The sequence below is a fragment of the Lynx canadensis genome, chromosome D1 (assembly GCF_007474595.2).
Source record: "Lynx canadensis isolate LIC74 chromosome D1, mLynCan4.pri.v2, whole genome shotgun sequence".
Lineage (NCBI taxonomy): Eukaryota > Metazoa > Chordata > Mammalia > Carnivora > Felidae > Lynx > Lynx canadensis.
In genome coordinates this window covers 73981790-74000393 of record NC_044312.2, presented here as the reverse complement: position 1 = coordinate 74000393, position 18604 = coordinate 73981790, and the positions used below count along the sequence as shown (strand labels likewise).

The following is an 18604-nucleotide window of genomic DNA, read 5'->3' as shown; positions in this document are numbered from 1 at the left end:
AGTGTCACCCGCCCCCTCCCCACGCCATGCCCCAGCCAGGCCTAGCCGGCCTCGGCTTAAAAAAGCACCAGGAAATGTCACTTTCTTTTTGAGGAGGTGCGATGGGAGGAGATGGCCCAGGCCATTTAGCTGCCAACCTATTCAAAGGCTGGGAATGGTGACAGTAACTTATTTTTTTAATTTTAGAGAGAGAGTGCGTGCACGACGGCGGGGGGGGTGGGGAGAGGGGCAGAAAGGGAGAATCTTAAGCAGGCTCCGTCCACACCCAGTGCAAAGCATGATGCAGAGCTCGATCTCACGACTGCAAGATCATGACCTGAGCCAAAAATCAAGAGTTGGATGCTCTATCAACTGAGTGGCCCAGGCGCCCCGTGACAGTACCTTTAGTGTTTTTTAATTTTTACATTTATTCATTTTTGAGAGACAGAGAAGAGGAGGGGGAGAGAGAGAGAGAGAGAGAGAGAGAGAGAGCGCACGCACAAGTGGGGAAGGGGTAGAGAGAGAATGAGACACAGAATCCAAAGCAGGCTCCAGGCTCTGAGCTGTCAGCACAGAGCCCGACGTGGGGCTCAAACTCACGAAACATGAGATCATGACCTGAGCCAAAGTAGGATACTTAACTGACTGAGCAACCCAGGTGCCCCTACAGTACCTTTAAATCCTGAATATTGGAGCACCTGGGTGGCTCAGTCAGTGGAGCATCTGACTTTTAATAATGGTTCAGGTCATGATCTCACAGTCACAGGATCAAGCCCCGTGTAGGGCTTCTTGCTGGGCATGGAGCCTCCTCGGCATTCTCTCTCTCCCCCTCCCCCAAATAAATAAACATTTCTTTTTGAAAAGAATATTATTTTTTAAAAACTTCTAAAGCTTATTTCCTACCCAGGCTGATTTCCAGCGCCTCCCCTGCAGACAGGGCCCTGCCTAGTGACAGCCCAGGAGCCCCAGCCTGCCCGAGTGCTCAGCTAGGGCCCTGACTGCTGCTGCATGACTACTGTGTCTGTCCAAGCTGAATGAGGCACCACCCGCTGTGCAGCCATTTCCCTGTCTCCAAAATGGGGAAGGGGCGCACCCAGACACCCTGGAGCTCCTCCTCTATCTCTAGGATCCCTATGTTACCCACAAGAATATCTAGATCCTACTGGAGCCACAGCCTGGCTAAGAGACAAGTGAGGGTGGATGCCTCCTCAAAGAAGAAAGCTCCAAGGACATCCGATCATCCATTGATGCAGCTCTCAGTGGTTTGTTCATTCACTCAATCATCAAATATTTACTGAGTGCCTATCATACACCAGGCACCACTTTTCACAACCACCTCCAGAAACGATAGCTTTAAATAAAGCTCCAAGCACAGAGCTAGGCACAGAGTAAGTACTCAGTAGTGAGGATACGGACCATGTACGACCATGTACTGACACCCACCCTGAGCCAGACCTATCCTGAGCACTTATACATGCCCCATCTCACTGACCCTGACCCTAACTCTGAGGCCTGCATTGTGGTTACCATCCCGACTGTAGAGAGAGGGAAACTGAGGCATGGAAAGGCTAAGTTGCCCACGATCATAAACCTGGGAGGTGATGAAGTTAGAACCCAGCTTTGTCTGACTATAGAACGCATGCCCTCAACCACTCTCTCAGCCCCTCAACAAACATTCATTGAACGAAAGCCTCGGTGAGTGAACGAAACTCTGTGTTGGTGCAAGTACAAGTCCAAGGCCATCAGTATGCACGAGTGCGGGGAGCGTGTGCACGCAGATGTTTGTGTGTTTGCATGTGGAGCTTTCTCATGAAAAGACTTTCCCTTGCTGTCTTGGTCTTGTATGTGCTGGAGCTATACTTAGCTGCAGCCGTGACTGTAATGAGCAGTTAGCGGCGCACCAGGCACTCTCATTGGGACCTGGTTTCCCAGGGAGATCGCTGGGGCCAGTGTATGTGTGGGGGGTGTAGCCTGGTGCTGGGGAATGCTCTGGGCTTTGGGAGGGAGGCTGGAGCTCACAGCTCTGCGTCTTGTGCAAATGGAGAGCCTTAGCTTCGGCCTGCTCCAGGCTAGCAGCATCTAAGCCTCCAGGCCCTGCCAAGCTCAACTCCTGGCCACCCATGTCTGCGGTCCCTCAACTGGCTCATGCCAGGTAGTTAAAATGAGAGCCTGGGAGCTCACATCTAGAACCTGGGGACTGATGACAAAAAGCAGTGGAAGATGGTGTCTTGGTACCCCCGAGCCAGGTGCCTCAGGAGGGCGCACCCCTCGGCCAGGAGAGCTGCGCTGTCCCCTTGAGTACATCCCGCCACAGCTATCAGAGCGGCTTGCTCACTGAAGCCGGGGACCTAGGGAGGAAGAGCAGCCTCCCTACCCCAGAACAGACTGAAATCACAGGTATGCTCAGTGCCGCCCGGGGTTCAGAGGCCAACCTCCCACTCACCGTCGGCCATCCGGTGGCCTCAGGGAGTCTGGAAAACCCCTGACCCTGAGGCTTCCCCATCACATGGCTCTGACTGCAACTTCTTTCCAGCCTGCCTTGGGGCTGCTTCATCAGAGCTTCTCACCCTTGGGAGGGTCAGTCTCTGAGGCCAGTCCCTGCCCCCAGCTCCAGGCTCCCTCACTCCACAAACCGTCCACCCCTGCATCTTGGAAGCCCCCTTTCTCCATTCACGGGCTAGGCTGCTCCGCCCTGCCTTCCACCCTGAAGTCTCCAGCTTCCAAGTCCTATCCTGTAGGATGTTTTCATTTAATGAGACATGAGACTTCCTTTCCCGCCTCGAAGCCAAGTGACTAGAAATTTATCCATCCATTTGTTCGCCCATCCGCCAAGATACACACCTAGCTGGGTGTTCACTCATATATCTTTCCTTCCATTCATTTATCTGTGTACACCCATGTACCCGTCTTTTTATCCATTCTTTCATCCACTTGTCCATCACCCATCTGTCCATCCAACCACCTCATTCTTGACCACAGAACCCTAGCATAATAGCGCAGGAAGGAACATGGCACTGCTCTAGTTCACCTTCTCGATTTCCCAAAGAGGACCTGGGATCCAATCCTTCTTCCACCGCTCACTAACTGGACATCTCATATAAACAAATTAATCTCGCTGGGCCAGCTATTCCTTCATCAGTAAGATGGGGATGATATCTCATCCTTCTACCTCACAGGGCTGTTGTGAATTACATCACTTAGCAAAGATTTGTTGATCCCACATTATGTAACAGGAACTATCCTCCTTAAGCGGCTCCTTGTCCTCTAAGAGGCTGCAGCTGAGTTGGGAAGACATGTAACCTCAGTAGGACAGCTGGATCAAGGGTGGGAAAAGTTCTCTGGGAGAGCAGGCTGTTCAAGAGGGAACAGAGTAGGCAAAGGCAGGAGGCAGAGGGGAGCTACACAGCCTGCTGGGGGGAATGGCTGATGTGCCTAAAGGCCAAGGATGGGCTGTCTGGGAAGACAGGTTGGGTGGGATTTTCCAAGGGTAGCACAACAGGGTTCAGGAAAGACCACATACATGGAAAGACTTGGCCAGCCAGTACAAACCACAGTGATTCCTTACTCCGAGGATTTTACTCAGATGCCCGGACTTCCAGACAGAAAACAAATATCTGCTTGGTGACAGCCAGGCCTCAGTAGACATGGTTCCTGCCGCCTAGAAGGGAACCCAGCGCCTGGCATTTCTGACCTTTGTGTTGCTAAATATATCATTGGTGACAGTGGTTCATGGCCCTGAAGCTGTGGGGCCACCAGAGGAAGCTTCCACAGCTTGCTTCCTTGTCTCTGTGGATCAGCCAGGGCCTCGATACACGGACTTTCCCGGGGCATCTGAACCCAGGACCAGGTTCAGTGATGCCGCAGGTAGCCAGATCCAACCCCTGGAAAGCGTGTCTCATGTGCCAGGCATGGTGCTCAGGCTTTGCCTTCAGAGACTCATCCCCACTTCACACAGGAGAAAACAGGTTTGGCCAGACGCCACCTGCCCGAGCCCACACTGAGGTCCAGCCAGGTCCAAGGTCTGTGCTTTCACCTCTACCTATGCCCCCCTCACAACCCCTTGCCCTCGAGACAGTGGTCTCCTCTGGCACATGGCCCTGCTTTGAACCGTATTTCCTCCCTCACAAATTATCTTTCTGCCTCTGTCTTAGCGGCTTCTCCCAGCTCCCCTGAGAGGTAGGTGATGCCATTATGCACAACTTATAGATGAGGAAACTAAGGCCCCAAAAGACAAGGGCCATGCTCCAGGTGTGCGGGCTGGTCAGGCGCCAAGGCAGGAGCTCCCGTGGGAATATGAGGAGAAGCATCCTGCCCAGGGCTAGCTCTTAGCAGGTGGCAGCCACGTTCGCTACCAAGAGCCCAGCCCTCATCCCAGGGCTCTGGTTGGCTCCAGGCGGCCCAGTGGGTGACCGCGTTCCTCACAGCTGCTAAGAGAGCCCCTGAGGCTGAGCATAAAACATTAATCTCTAAGTGGTAAGATGTTGGCCCTGGCGGGAGGCCATGGTCTAAAATATGTTCACAGCCTTGCCCTGGTGATAAGGCCCAAGGGAGTCACGCCTCCCCACTCTACCACCCTCAAGGGCTGAGAAGATCCCTGGGGGGTCGCCGAAGCCTCCTGGTAACAGGAAGCTCCTGTCTAACCCCTTTCAGACATTGATTCTCAGAATCCCTCAGTGGGTGAGGCCAGTGTCTGCAGAGCATCCTAGAAAGATGCCTCATGTGCCAAATGGTGAGAATGATAATGCATAACTTGAACACATGTGTTGTGCCCTATACTGTGCTAACGGGCCTTCTATAACTTATCTCATTGGGTTCTCATGGCAGCCCCTTGAAGTGGGGACTGTTCGTATCCCCCCTTTACAGCTGAGGTAGCTGAGGCTTACAGAGGTCACACAGCTAATAATCAGTAGGGCCAGGTTCGGACTCATGTGGGGTGGGGAGGGGACGGCCATGGAGACGTGAACACAGCCGAGCACCAGGCTAGCACGGGCCGAGGCCCACGGGGCAAGACCCTACTACCGGGAGCCCACTGGGGCTGTGGGGAGCTGTGCTCTTCTCTTCATGACCTACCATTGTCCTCTGGCTCTCTGAGTCCAGCCCTGGATACTGGCCTCTCACTGTGTCTTAAGCGAGACACATGTCTTAAGATATGTGTCACATATCTCCCTCCATCACCTGCTCAGGGAGGCCTTCCCTGCCACACTAGTTAAAGTTGTCACCTCCCCAGCACTTCCTGGGCCCTATATATACATCTCCATTATACATCTCCATGGCCCTCGTCACCATCTGACACCCTATATGGTTATGTATGCATTTATTTCTTTGTATTCTCCCTGCGCTAGAATGTAAGCTTCTTGAGGGCAGGAATTTTTGACCGTTTTGTTCTTTGCTCTATTCCCAGGTTCTTGCCTGCCACCTAGTAAGTAGGTACTCAATAAATATTGGTTGAACGGAGGAATGAATGAATGAATGCTAACAGCCCCATCCCCACCCCACCCACACGCCCGGCAGGGAACTACACAGACTGTGTTCATGTATAGAGTAGGGGTGTAGGGAAAGAAGTCCCTTCCTGCTCTATGGATGGAGAAGGAAAGAGGTGAGGTAGGGGCACGTCATGGGCAGGGGGCCAGGGGCTTGTGGGCAGGAGCCAGGGCCAGGGTGAAGCAGCAGGACTGCCAGGCTAGCAGGGCAAGTTCTGGATCGGGCCAGTGTGGAAGGGGCATCCAAGGCCGTGCACAGGCTTGAGAAAGCTTCCTTTGGCTGCTGTGGCCCAGGCCGAAGCAACAGAGCCCGGGCCCAGCGAGGCTCCCGAGGCCCCCCAGGCTCAGCTGTCTGGGGCTGCCCCAGCTAATATTAGCTCGTCCCCACCCAGCCTGGCGTCGGCCTGGCGGGGCAGCCCAGCCCCAGAGTGGGCACCGCCCACTGACACCAACAGGCGCCCAGCCCCAGCAGCTTCTAGGGTCTGCCTGGCCCTTGCTGCCCCTGCTCACTGTGCTGGAGGATCCCCTTCAAGGACCGAAGCTGTGATCCATGGCCCCTGCCCACCAGTCCCTCCACACCGGTACTCTTGTCAGCATCTCAGGCCACCATGCTCGGCCTCCGACCACAGATGTCAGTGCCCCTCCCTGCCCCTCCACCCTGCAGGCGGAACTTCCAGTTTTCATCTCCTTCTTTCCCCTCTACACTTGGAGAGGGAGGCAGAGCAGGGACCAGTGGCCCATGACAACTGATGGGGAGACTGAGGATCAGAGGGGGCCATGATCCGCCCGTGACACACAGCGGGTTCGTGGCAGAGACCAAGACAGAATCCAGGCCTGCCGGGATGACACCCTGAAATCTGGCCCCTGGGAGATAGACTCTGGAAGGAAGGGCCCCCAGGGCCAAGGAAGGTGAGGTGCCCCCTAGAGAGTTATTTGAAAGGAGAGTCAGTTGCTGAAATAAGGAAGTATAGACAATGAACAGCTGATGGTTTGGATCTTCTAGAGCCAAGCGCCGGTAAAAAGACAATAATGGAACGTACGATAATTAAGCACTTATTATGTTTCGGGTTCTGGGCTAAGTGCTTAACATATTCAAGCCTCTCGACTTCCCTATGAGTCAGGTGCTATTAATATCTCTTGAGATACAGACAGGTTAGGGAACTTGTCCAAGGTCACACAACTGGGAAGTGTAGGGCTGGGACTTGAATGCAGGCCTCCTGGCTCAAGAGGCCACACTCAGGAAAGAACTGGACTCAGGTCACATCACAGCTGAGTGGGGCCTCAAGGCCCACCCACTTTCAGCTGAACACATGACTGAGGGTCAAAGCAGGGGAACTTGGGACAAAAAGCACCCTAGGCTTTCAAGGGGAAGAGTCTGTGTTGAAAGCCAGTAACTAATAGAGGAAAGGGGGTGATGGAAGGGACAGGGAAGAGAAGGAGTGGCCCGGGAAGAAGATGGGGAGGGAGAGGGAGAGAAAAAGCCTGGCTGGCCTATAGGAGGAGTCACAAGAGAAGGGAGACTTCACTTCCAGGCATCTGGCTGGACCACATGGACCTGCAAACTCGATCCCCTGCAACGTCTCCATCCTCGTGTGACAGCTCGTGTGTCCTGATTTGGGAAAATACTTCCTTAGCCTCTGAGCTCTGGTTGTGGGAAGCGGGCTGGGGGCTCCCTGGGCTGAGTGAAGGAGGAGTTTGCAGAGGTGGGGGAGCTGGGATGGGAAGAGGCTCATCTGGCCCTGGGTGGCGACAGTGGCAGGTGGGACCTGCCCTGACTGGCGTTTGTCCCCCCCACCCCCAGCCCTGACCAGGACATGCCAGCATCCTTAGCGCTGCCTCATCCTCTTTCTCTGCCTCTCCACCACCGCTTTCGGGGATGGAGGGATGTGTTTCCAGGTGAGGCAAGGAAGAAAGGGGTCAGCCACAGGTGTGATGGCAGTGTCTGACCTAGGTCTGGCCTCCTTATCCATCCTCTCAATAAATATTTATTTAGTCCCCACTCTGTGCCAAGCCCTGTTCTAGCTTCCTCTAAGGAGGGAAATAGACAATATTCAAGGTAAATAAATAAAATACAGTTAGATGGTGTTAATGCCAAGAAGGAAAACAGGAGAGCACAAAACAGGGGCAGGGAAAGCCAGGGTGTGATCTGACCCGATGACGATGACATCTGAGTCCAGACCTGAAGCAGGTGAGGGAGTGTGTTGGCGGGGAAAGTGCTCCAGGTGGAAGGAACAGCAAGAGTAAGGGTCCTGAGGCAGAAGCACAACCACTGTGCTGGTGGAAAACCGAGGAGGCCAGAATGAGGAGTAGGAGAGGCAGGAGAGCAGAAGGGAGATCGTCGGCTCAAGGGGCTCATGTGCAGCCCAGTAGCCTCAGAAGGACTTGGGCTTCTTCCTGAGTGAGACCGGAAGCCAGAGTTAGCAGAGCACAGAGGTGGCTTCCTCTGACGAGCATCTTACCTTGGATGGCCCTGGCTGCAGGTGGAGAAGGAACTGGAGCGGGGGACAGTTCATAGTAATCCAGGGGAGAGAAGATGGTGGCTTCAGCTAGGGACTTAGTGATGGAGGTGATGTGGCACGGCTGGGTTCTGGGAGGCTTTCAACATGGAGGCAAAGGATTTGCTGATGTGTGAGAGAGAGAGGAAGGAATCAAGCATGGTGCCAAGGGTTTGGTCTGAGCAATTTACAGATGCAGCTGCCATTTACCGAGCTGGAGCCTCATCTCAGGTCCATTACCTCGATGCTAACGTCTTAGGCACAAGGGAAGATCAGAATCACCCCCCTTGAAGCTCTGCCGACCTGCACACACCCATTCAGGCCTCTCTGTGTCCTGATACTTCCCCTCAGCTGGGAGCAGCTGCCCGCCTCAGCACTTCTCGGAATTGAATGTGCATATGATTCATCTGGGATCTTGTTAAAATGAAGGTTCTGAATCAGTAGGCCTCCGGTGGGGCCTGAAACTCTTCATTTCTAACGAGTGCCCAGGTGATGTTGGAGGACCACACCAAGTAGCGAGGGCCCCTATGTCCCAGCCCCCAGTGCAGATTCTCCCTCGCTGAGCGTTAGTGTCGCCTGAGAGTGGACTAAACACCCTGAACACCCCCTGATCTAGGAATCAAATTCTCAAGGGACACAGCCCAGGAGCCTGACCTTTTGGAAGCAGCCCAGGTAATCTGAGAGTCAGCCGTGGGTGGGAATCCTCCAGCAACCACCCTTGCAGCTCCCGGAGCAGCCACTATAAATACCCCCCTACCCTAGCCTGGCCCTACCCAGCACAGAAGGAGCTCACTGCAACCATCTCCACAGCGCCCCCTTCACCATCGGTGTTAGTCACCTTGCCCTGCTCTAGCCCCTACAGGCTGGCATAACATTCCCTCCCTGAGTTCACCTCTCTGCAACTCCCAGAGGGCAGACAGCCTAGGGAAGGGCCTGGAGAAGAGGGCAAACAGGTGCCACCTGCTGGGCCCGAGCAAGCACACCCTAAATGGATGGTACCCACAGTGGGTGAGTGGGCTGGGTGAGCCAGTGATGGTTCACAGTGGTCACAGTGACGACCCCAGGCAGGGCGTGATTACAAGACCTTGAATGAGTGAATGAAAACAGGTTGAGAGAGCCTGAATGAATGTAGGAGGAAGCTCTTCAGAGCCCTTCCCCTGGGCTCCTGCCTGCTTGGTGTCAGGGCCCTTGCCAGGAGGGCTCAAATGTGTCCTAGAGAGGAGCTGGGCTGAAGACGTGGAAGGAGAGATAGGGAAGGACTAATGTGGCTCCCACGGTGCCTCTGGGAAGCCAAAGCCCGGAATTCTTAGACTCCTGGAATGTTAGAAGTGGGAAAGGACTTGGTGGTCATTTGGAATGACCTCGTATTTTAGAGAGGCAACACCTGCAGACTGAGGGGGCGGTGGGACTTTCCCAAGGGAGCCCGGTTGATGTGATGGCCCGGTTACAGACCTCGCTCTGGCTCAGTTGTTGATGCCCACAACTCGGGTCTTGTCTGTGGCCACATCTCTCCATGCACCTGGGCCGGTCCTTTATCCTAAGAGCCTGCCTGTCCCCAGCCACAGGCCTCCAGAAGTGACTCACTAACCTCCAGCTCAAATCATGCAAGCCTGCTGACTCTGTGCTCAACCCAGATCCCTCACTCCCAAAGGTGGTCAGCGAGGACAGGAGAAGCCAGAGTATGCATGAGCAGCCTTGCAGGATGGGTTTTCACATGTAACAAATCTAGAAAGGCCACTGAGAGAGAGGAATAGATGAACAAAAACCCAGAGGTTGGAATGAGGGCTGAAGGCAAGGAGACCAGGGAGGAGCCTGGCAGAAAGGAACAGCTCATGGCCAGGTTCCAGAGCAGAAGGCCTCAAACGCCGAGCTGAGGAGGAGCCAGCATTACCCCCACCCCCACGTCCCCCGTGTATCACCTCATGCAAGACAGCTTCTAATCCTCCCTGAGCTCTCTGCCATTTCCCTGTGGATACATGGAGCCCCGGGCCCTGCCTGGATAGTGGGGGCGATGAGGCACCTCCTGAAACCCTCTCCCTGGGGGCTGCCAGAGCGCCCCTACCCCACCAGGCTAGACCCTCACCTGCCATTGTTCAGGGGCCAGAACTTGCAGAGCAGGATTCCCGGACAGGTTGTTGGGAAACAGTGTTTGCTGGGGCAGGGAGGGAACCAGATGGGAACCCAAACTGGGCCACAGACCCCACTATCCTGGCCCAGCAATGGGAGGCTGAAGTGTGGTTATGGACAGAAATCCAGCGTCAGGCAGCCCCAGGTCTGAAGGCTCACTCGTGAGCCAAGTGACCTTGGGTGAGTTAGTTAACCTCTTTGAGCCTCAGCAGCCTCATCTGCAACACTGGCACGATAATAATAATACAGTTCCTTGGGAGTTTTGTGAGAATTAAATGAGAATATGTAAATTAAGTCCTTAAGACGGATACATAGTAAATGATTTCGTAAATAGCAGCCGTTAGTATTATGATTCAAGAAAGGAAAGGGGTTCTAGAAAATCCTGCTTGGAGGATGATAAGAACAGAATTTGGGCCAACTCTAGGTTGAACGGCCTGCAGAAATTTCAACCAGCTGTGCTGGGCCCTCTTGGGGGAGTGGAGAAGGGAGGTGGGAAGGCAGGTAACTGCTTAATCTCCCTCCTTCAGGGGAGGAAATAATGGGAGTAAGAGAACAGCAGGCCCAGGTGGGATTTGGTATTCTGTTAAATCTGTGAGCCAAAAGAAATGCAAAAGGCCAGGTCCAGGGCCGAGAGGCTGGGGGTGGGAGTTTGAGTTTCACCTGTGTGGTCTTGGGCAAATGTCTTCCCTTCTCTGACCCTGTTTCTCCACTGGATGAGGATAGTAGCTAGAGGTGGCCCAGGAACATGCATCTTCTCCGACAGTCCCATGCATGTGGAAGGTGGTCCCTCCGACCCAAGTGGTCCCCATGAATAAGGCCTGGGCAACCAACAGTCCCAGGAGCCCCCAAGGCCCCCCTTTTCCTCTGAGCCTGCACCCGGGGAAGGGAAGCTCAAACCAGTGGGGTGGCCAGGCTGGCCTAGGGGCTGACAGGAGGCCCTGACCTTTCGGTCCAGAGTGAGCACACTGGTCATGGGACCGCTCAGAATAGCCATAGCGCTATAGTCAGCTGTCTTGGGAGGCCCCGAGATCCCTGGCCCAGGCAGCGGGACCTGAAATGAGCCCCCTCCAGAATCCTTCCCCCAGCTCTAGGACAGCCTGTCTGCCTCTCTGGGAAGCTCAAGCCAATCTTCCCAAAGCTTCTGGCAGATGCCAGGCCTCCCGCTCAAAGTTAAGGAGCACAGACACCTGCGTCCAAGGCACCAGCTTCCAAACACTCCCTGAGGCATCGGAAGGTGGATGACCGGCTCTCCGGCCACTAAACCAGGAGTTAGAGATCTGGGTGTCTGAACCTGCTCACATTTGGCCTTGGGAAAGCACTCCTCTCTGGGCCTCAACTTCCTCCTCTGTCATAACAGTCACTCCTATTATGGAGTATGTAAGAAGCTTAGAGTCGGGAGGTAGAGACAAACCTGACTCAAGCAAGGCTGCTAACGAACATTTTATTACATACCAGATAGCTTCTCTGAAGGGAAGGACTCTGAACACTGACCCCCGCTGTGGGTTCTGGGAAGGCATCATGTAGAACAACGTTTTGAGTGGAATGTGAAGGATGAAGAGGTGCAAAACAGGAGGAAAGGGTGTTCCAGGTGGAACAGCATGTGCAAAGGCCCTGAGGCAGGGGCACCTGGCACATGCAAGGAACTGAAATGAGGCCAAGGTAGCTGCAGCTCAATGAGCAATGGGGCGAGCCAGGCCAGAGGAGACTGAAGAGGGACGCGGGGCTTGAGGGACCACAGTATGGTCTAGGGAAGCACCGAAGGGTTTTAAATAGGCAAGGGAATGAGCTGACAGATTTGTGAGTTGAAGAAACCTCTGTGGTTCCCAAGTAGACAATGAACTGGAGGGTCCGGGGGCTGGAGGCAGGAGAGCAGTTGGGAGCTGCTGGAGGAGTGAGGGGAAGGATGGCGGCTTGAACCAGGATGGTGGACGTGGGGATGGAGGGCCAGGGACAGAATCTAGAGGGCCATGAAGTAGAATGATAATATGACCAACAGGAGTGATGGTAGCAGCCAACATTTATCGAGCACTTACTGCATGCCGGACCCTGTGACTCGGGGCTCTCCACACATTACTTTGGTTAATCTTTCCATTAACTCTCTGGACTAAGTTCTATCATTATGTCCATTTTAGTTTAGTTTACTTTAAATGTTTGTTTGTTTATTTATTTATTTATTTATTTATTTATTTATTTATTTTGAGAAGGAGGATCCCAAACAGTCTCCACTCCGTCTGCACAGAACCTGACGTGGGGCTCAATCTCATGAACCGTGAGATCATGACCTGAGCCAAAATCAAGAGTCAGGTGCTTAATCAACTGAGCCACCCAGACGCCCCTATGTCCATTGCAGAGGTGAAGGGGCTGAGAGACTATGATGAGGAGACACTGGTTTCTGATTTTCATTACTGAGAAGGGAGCTGGGTGGGGGGGGGTGCAGGTACCATTCAGACATAAGGACATCTGTGAAAACATCACAGGAAGGAGAAAAACACTAAGTTGGGGACACATTGTGGTGGGGAACACATGGGGTGGTGGAGAGGGGAACACACCAGCCCCTTCCCCACTGCCCATGGGTCTCCTTCACAGGTTACCATGACTAGAGGTGGGGCCCTGGCCTGGGGGGCAGGCTCTGAGGTGGGAGGCTGTGTAGGAAGTCCCTGAGAGCAGCTCTCTCCTGAATCTCACCAAGACTCCAAGGCCCTGTGTCAGCTAAGACACAATGGAGGAACGGAAGTCTCTTGCTGGACTCTTCATTCCTGCCACCAAGTGCATTTCCTTCCCAGGGAGCTGAGGAGAAGCTGGGGCTGCATCAGGTCCCAAAGGGGAGGGGACAAGGCAGAGAGACAGAGAGTGGAGGGGTGGGCAGTGGGGTGGTGGGGCTTCCCCAGCTTGGGAACCACTGGAACTTCCTTGTCATTCGGAAGGTCAAGTGACTGTCATTTGCAAGGGGGACAGATGTCATCTCTCTCTCTCTCTCTCTCTCTCTCTCTCACACACACACACACACACACACACACACACACATACCACATACTAAAGATACTTTCTGACCTGCAGAACAAGGACCAGCATTAGCCCTGACCTGAAACACAACAATGTTCCTGATGAAAACTTGCAAATCATAGATAAAAGCCAAGGGCCTCAGACCTGCACTGGCCCCAAGGCAGAGAGAAGGGCAGGTTTCAAGGCAGGGCTGCTCCAGACTTCACCAACAGCCCTGCCTGCTCCCACACCTTCATGGCTTTGCTTGCCAGGACTGCCATCCCCTGCCATCTGCCTGGCTTATTCCTACCTGCCCCCCAAAGCTTACCTTAGCGTTACCTCCTCTGGGACTGTTCCTTCTCTCACAAGCCCAGGAAGCCCCTTCATGGCCCTTACTGCATAGTGCCACCATCATCCTTTGCTTGTGTGCATCTGGGGTAGCACCCCTCACCCCAGAACACGAGCTGGGGTCATCCTGTCCCAACTCACTTTCCCACCCCTCACCCCCTCAGCTGGGTGCCCAGAAAAGCACAGGAGAGAGGGTCTGGGGAACAGGCAGCTCTAGTTCGCTGTCACCCCTGAAGAGCTCAGATGGGACTTCCCACCCCAGCCAAGTAGCCCTTTCTTCCAGGGTCAACAAGAAGGCCTGGGGGAGGGTAACTTCACTGTCTGGTCCGTGCAGCAACAACCGGCCTGGGCTAGAGCAGTATTTCTATCGAGGACCAGAAATGAGGAGCAAAACCGCTCACTAAAGCAGCTCAGGAGGACCAGGAGACCAAGGGAGCAAGCAGGAAGCTGGTCTGGAATTTCATCTTCCTCAAGAAACACCCACACCTGGGCAACACAGGGTCTCTCTCACACACGGCCACAATGACAGAGCCTCACACATCCACAGTCTGTGCCACACACACGGTCCCCCACCCCACATACAGACTCACACACAGATGGTCTCATGCACACAGCCTCTCACACACACACACACACACACACACACACACACGCAGCCACACATGCACAGCTTCACATGGACAATGTCACACTCGCCACAGACAGCAAGGTACTCACACAGTGGCACACCCCAAGTTTCTCAGACACACACAGCATTTCTCTTACACGTACAGTCTCCCTCTCTTTCTTATACGCACTCTCTCCCACGCTGCCTCGTTCTCACACACAAAGTCCATCTGAAAACACACAGAATCTGTCTCTCTCACGTTCACACAGAATTTCTGATACAGACCCTCACGGAATCTCTTGCACATAGTCTCACCACACGCATATACACATGCGCGCACACACGCATATACACACGCGCGCACACACGCGCACACTCCTCCCAGAGTCTCACTCACACGTATTTTTATTCTCATATGGGCTTTCTCACACACATGAAGAATCTCTCACACCCACACAGAATCTCTCTTACACAGATTCCCTTTCACACACATACAGCTTTTCTTTCACACATACGTACAATGCCACACACACGTACAATGTCACACACATCCAGGATTCTAGTCTAGAAACTAGAATGAAAATTTAAACCCTGACCCACCAGTTTGAGGAGGGGGGAGGGGTAAACAAAGGTGACAGCAGCCGCCGAGCAAGATGGAGGGGGAGGAAGGCCAGGCAGCAGGCTGGTCCCTGCGCAGATGAGCCGCAGAGAGGCAGCGCAATGCAGCTAAGGCCAGCTTGGCGTGCAGCAGGAAGCCTGGGTTCTAATCCAGGCTCTGCCCTCAGTTCTCAAGTGCCCTTGGGCAGGTCCTTCCTCTGTGGGCCTCAGTGTCCTCATTTGTCACCCAGAGGAATTGGAGTGATTCTGTGAGGCTACGGGGAAAAGAAGGCGCAGACAGGGGGTGGGGGATGGGGGCTTCTAACTCTCCTCCATCTCCCCACTACAGTCCAGCTTTTCCCTCAGAGTCTGTTCTTCAATGAACACTTGAGACAATCAGGAATTTTCTGCAAGGTTCAAACACCAACAAGACCCCAGACCACACTAATCAGCCCATTTATCTGCATTGGGTAAAGACCACCCCATGGCCTAGGAATGTCAAGTGGAAGAAGATGGACAGTAAGGGGGTGGGGGTGGAACATACCCCACATGTCCCCTGTCTATCCAGAAAGTCAGGAACACAGGTCAGAAACCTAAAACTGAGCCCAAGGGGTAGGGTGAGGGTACCCAGCTTCTTACTAGGGAGCCAGGTGGCTGAGAGGACAATGAGAAAATTGGGCCTACTTCCTTCCTGGGCCAAGGGGGATGGTGGTGGTGGTGAGATGCTGTCCAAGGTCAAATGCAGGCTGAATGGGTGGCTGTCCTAACCCAGGCCTTTGCCGAGCATGCCCCCCAGCCCCAATATGTGTTGGTTCAACCTCCCAGCCCCCCTCCTCCGGCCCCTCTCCACAGCTCAGCCACAGCCTCCAGTTACATAATTCCCTGGTTGTGGTGGCCTCTGTCAGGAGAGGAGAGGGGAGGGTAGATCTCTGAGGGTCCGAGTCCATTCTGGAAATGGCAGGGAACTGGCATCCAGCTCAGGAGATGATGGGATCCCAGAGGGCCTGGGTTCTAGTCTTGCTTGGCCTCTGGCTCCCTGAGTGACCTTGTGTAGGGTCTCTAGTGGCAAAATGAAGGGCTTGGTTCTGTTGCTATCCACCCTCCCCCACATCTGTTCTAGAATTTAATGCATAAGACTCTGACCTGCTGCCCCCTCCCTTGCATGCTAAAACACTGAGAGTTTTATTGAAGTCACAAATGTATCAGGCCTGTGCCTAAACAGCCTTTTTCTCCTCATGGACACCTCAGTGCCCCCCAAGTCCTCTTCCCCCACTGATCCTTAGCACTGATCCTGCCTCCTTCCCTGCCTAATCCTCCCCACCTCAGCTCCAGGGGGCAGGAAAGAAGGGATGTGGAGCAACAAAAGAGAGCAGTGGTTTGCCTGGTGGGGGGTTGAGGGGTGGCTCTGCTTTAAATTCACAACTCTGACCCTCCCCCTCATGCCTTCGGCTCCCTTCAGACCACAGAGCCAGTGAAGGCAAGGGGTGTCTCTTCCAGGGTGGGTGGCTGCCACCACTGTCTCCCCTTAGGGCTCAGTTGAGCAGGAAAGACCCTTAGATTCACCAGACACCTTCTCCCATTTAACAGATGAAGAAACTAATCCCAAGAAGCCTCTGAGAGGCCAAGGTCAGCAGCAGGGTGCCCTTTGTCTCCCGCAACAAGCTGCTGTTACTAAAGGGGAGTGGCTGATGATGACACACCCACCTCTCACACCCCTTGGGTCCTGTTACCCTTTAGGCCCCTACTTTGCCCCTCACAGGTCCCAGAGGAAGCATAGTATAAGCCGAGTGACCCGTTCCAAAACCCTCCCCTTTAGTCAGGCCCTGTTCCCAGCACTAGGTCTCAGAGTGGCCACATCCTCCTCCCCACAGCCCAGCCCCACACCAACTACAAAGCTATTAATTAGCCATAAAGATTCCCTCTCAACCTTCTCTTCACAAGGGCCTGAGGTTGCTCCCTGGGGAGGGTGGTCTGTCTTAAGCAGCAGACCAGGCCTCAAGCCCTCCTCTGTAGGCCCTGCGTGGCTCCAGATGTCGCTTACCTGGGAGGGAGGGAGGGAGGGAGGGAGGACTCCCAGCTTCCCTCCCCACACGAAAATCTAAAGGGCAGTTCACACCTTCACAGTGTACATCTGCAAAGACACAAATATGCACACACAGGCACTCCTGCACATTCAAACATACACACGTTCACTCATTCCCACTACATACTTTACCCACCCAAATATACACCACCACACTTACATAAATATGCACACACAATCTACTCATACACACAAACACCCATTTGTACTCACTCATACATATTAAATTTGGAAATACAGACACAGACCTTACATACCTACAAAACTAGTCACCCTGGAAGAGCAATCTCTCTCTTATCCCTGCTTTTATGCACGTTCTCATATGTACACACACACACACACACACACACACACACACACACACTCCTTTCAATTCTGATTCCCTAGGCGCCAGTTCTCCAATCCGCCCCTGCCCGAGGGAGGCAGAGAACCCGGCCTTTACCACCCAGCTCTCCTGATGGGCAGGTTGTCACTTACCCGCGCGTAGCGGGATGAGTAGGGGTCCTCGAAGAGCGCCCAGATGCGCGGCTGCCAGCGGCGCCAGAAGCCGCCGGGCCGGCCATCTGGGGAGTCGCTGAGCGCCAGGCGCTTGGTCATTTCCAGCTCGTCCTCACCGTCGCCTGAGTCTCCGGGGCCGTCGGCGTCCGCGTCGTCGGCGCTGTTGTCAAGGGGTGCGCCGCCAAAGCTATCAAGCGCCTCTTCTGCGTCGCGATGCTGGCGATAAGTCATCCAGCAGCAAGGTTCCACGTCGGTCTCGTCGATGCCCCAGAAGGCCAGCTCCTCCTCATAGAGTGGCCCGCACACGTCGGCTGGGCAGTGCAGCTTGCCAGTGCGGTAGTAGTTCAGGATGTGCGCGAAGACGCCTGGGTGGCGATCGAAAAAGAACTCGTCTGCGCGCGGGTCATAGTCGAAATGGCTGTGGGCGTCGGGCTCCGCCAGCCAGGCGAGCCGCGTGCCGGGCAGCGTGCGCAGCGTCGAGCGGTACGTCTGGTGGCGCGTGCCGCCCACGTTGATCACGATGCGCTCGCTCTCGTCCCCTTGGCCCATCGCGGCGCCCCCTTAGGCATGGCGCGGCCCAGCGACACCCATGGGAGCGGCCGCCAGGGGGAGTTGGCGCCGGGGAGGGGGGCGCGGGGCCTCCTCCCCCCTCCCCCCAGCCGTCGGGGGGGACAGAGGATGGTGGCTCTGGCCACCCTAAGAGCGACCCAAGCCCCTCAGGGGCGCTTTCTGTCGGGTGCTGGTCCAGGGGCGTGTGCGCGGGATCCCAAGGGTCTCTAGGCGCCAGATGTGGGAGGGAGCTGGTCCGGCTGCGGAGGAGGCAGAGGAGGAAAGAAGGGAGGGAGGAAGGGAAGGAGGAAGGGAGGGAGAGGGACGGCGCTCAGCGGCGAGCCCCGGGAGGAGGGAAAAGAGGGTTGGGGGGCCGGGCTCCCGTCCCCATCTCAGCGGGAAAATGGAGAAATTGACACAAAGCTTTTTTGGGGGAAGGTCAGCTGCTCCAAAGGCCCGACAGATAGATCAGCCCCCGGAAGGGGGAGGGGAGGAGAGGGGGCCGGGAAATTCGCGCTCTGCTCTGCGGTGGTCGCCGCAGCGCGCTCTCTGCGCTGGGGAGATGGATGACCGCTGCCTTCCTCCCTGCGTGGCCGGGCTGCAGCTCGGGGCGCAGGGCGGGCTCCGGCCCCCTCCCTCTCTCCTTGCCTGGCTGCCTGCTCCCCCCGGCGGCGGGCGCGCCTGCCTGCCCGCCCGCCCTCCTCGCTCCTTCTCCCCGCCTCTCGGAGGAGATGGCGGGCCCCCTGGGCAGGGGCACCCAGGGCGCTGCTCGGTGTGGCGGCCGCGGAGCGCTTTGCTGGGTATGCTCCGGCTTGAGCTGGAGCTCCGCGGGGCTACGCTCCGACTCCGGCGGCGGTGC

General features: G+C 55.1%; 1 protein-coding gene across 1 annotated transcript in view; it reads right to left on the bottom strand.

Annotated features, from left to right (window-relative positions):
* KCNC1 (potassium voltage-gated channel subfamily C member 1) overlaps positions 1-17745 on the bottom strand; it is a 44256-nt gene extending 26511 nt beyond the window's left edge. Inside the window, exon 1 of the mRNA XM_030333247.1 lies at positions 17176-17745. Within this exon, the coding sequence (XP_030189107.1) occupies positions 17176-17745 (570 nt within the window). The remainder of the gene's footprint in view (positions 1-17175) is intronic.
* Positions 17746-18604: the final 859 nt, after the last annotated feature.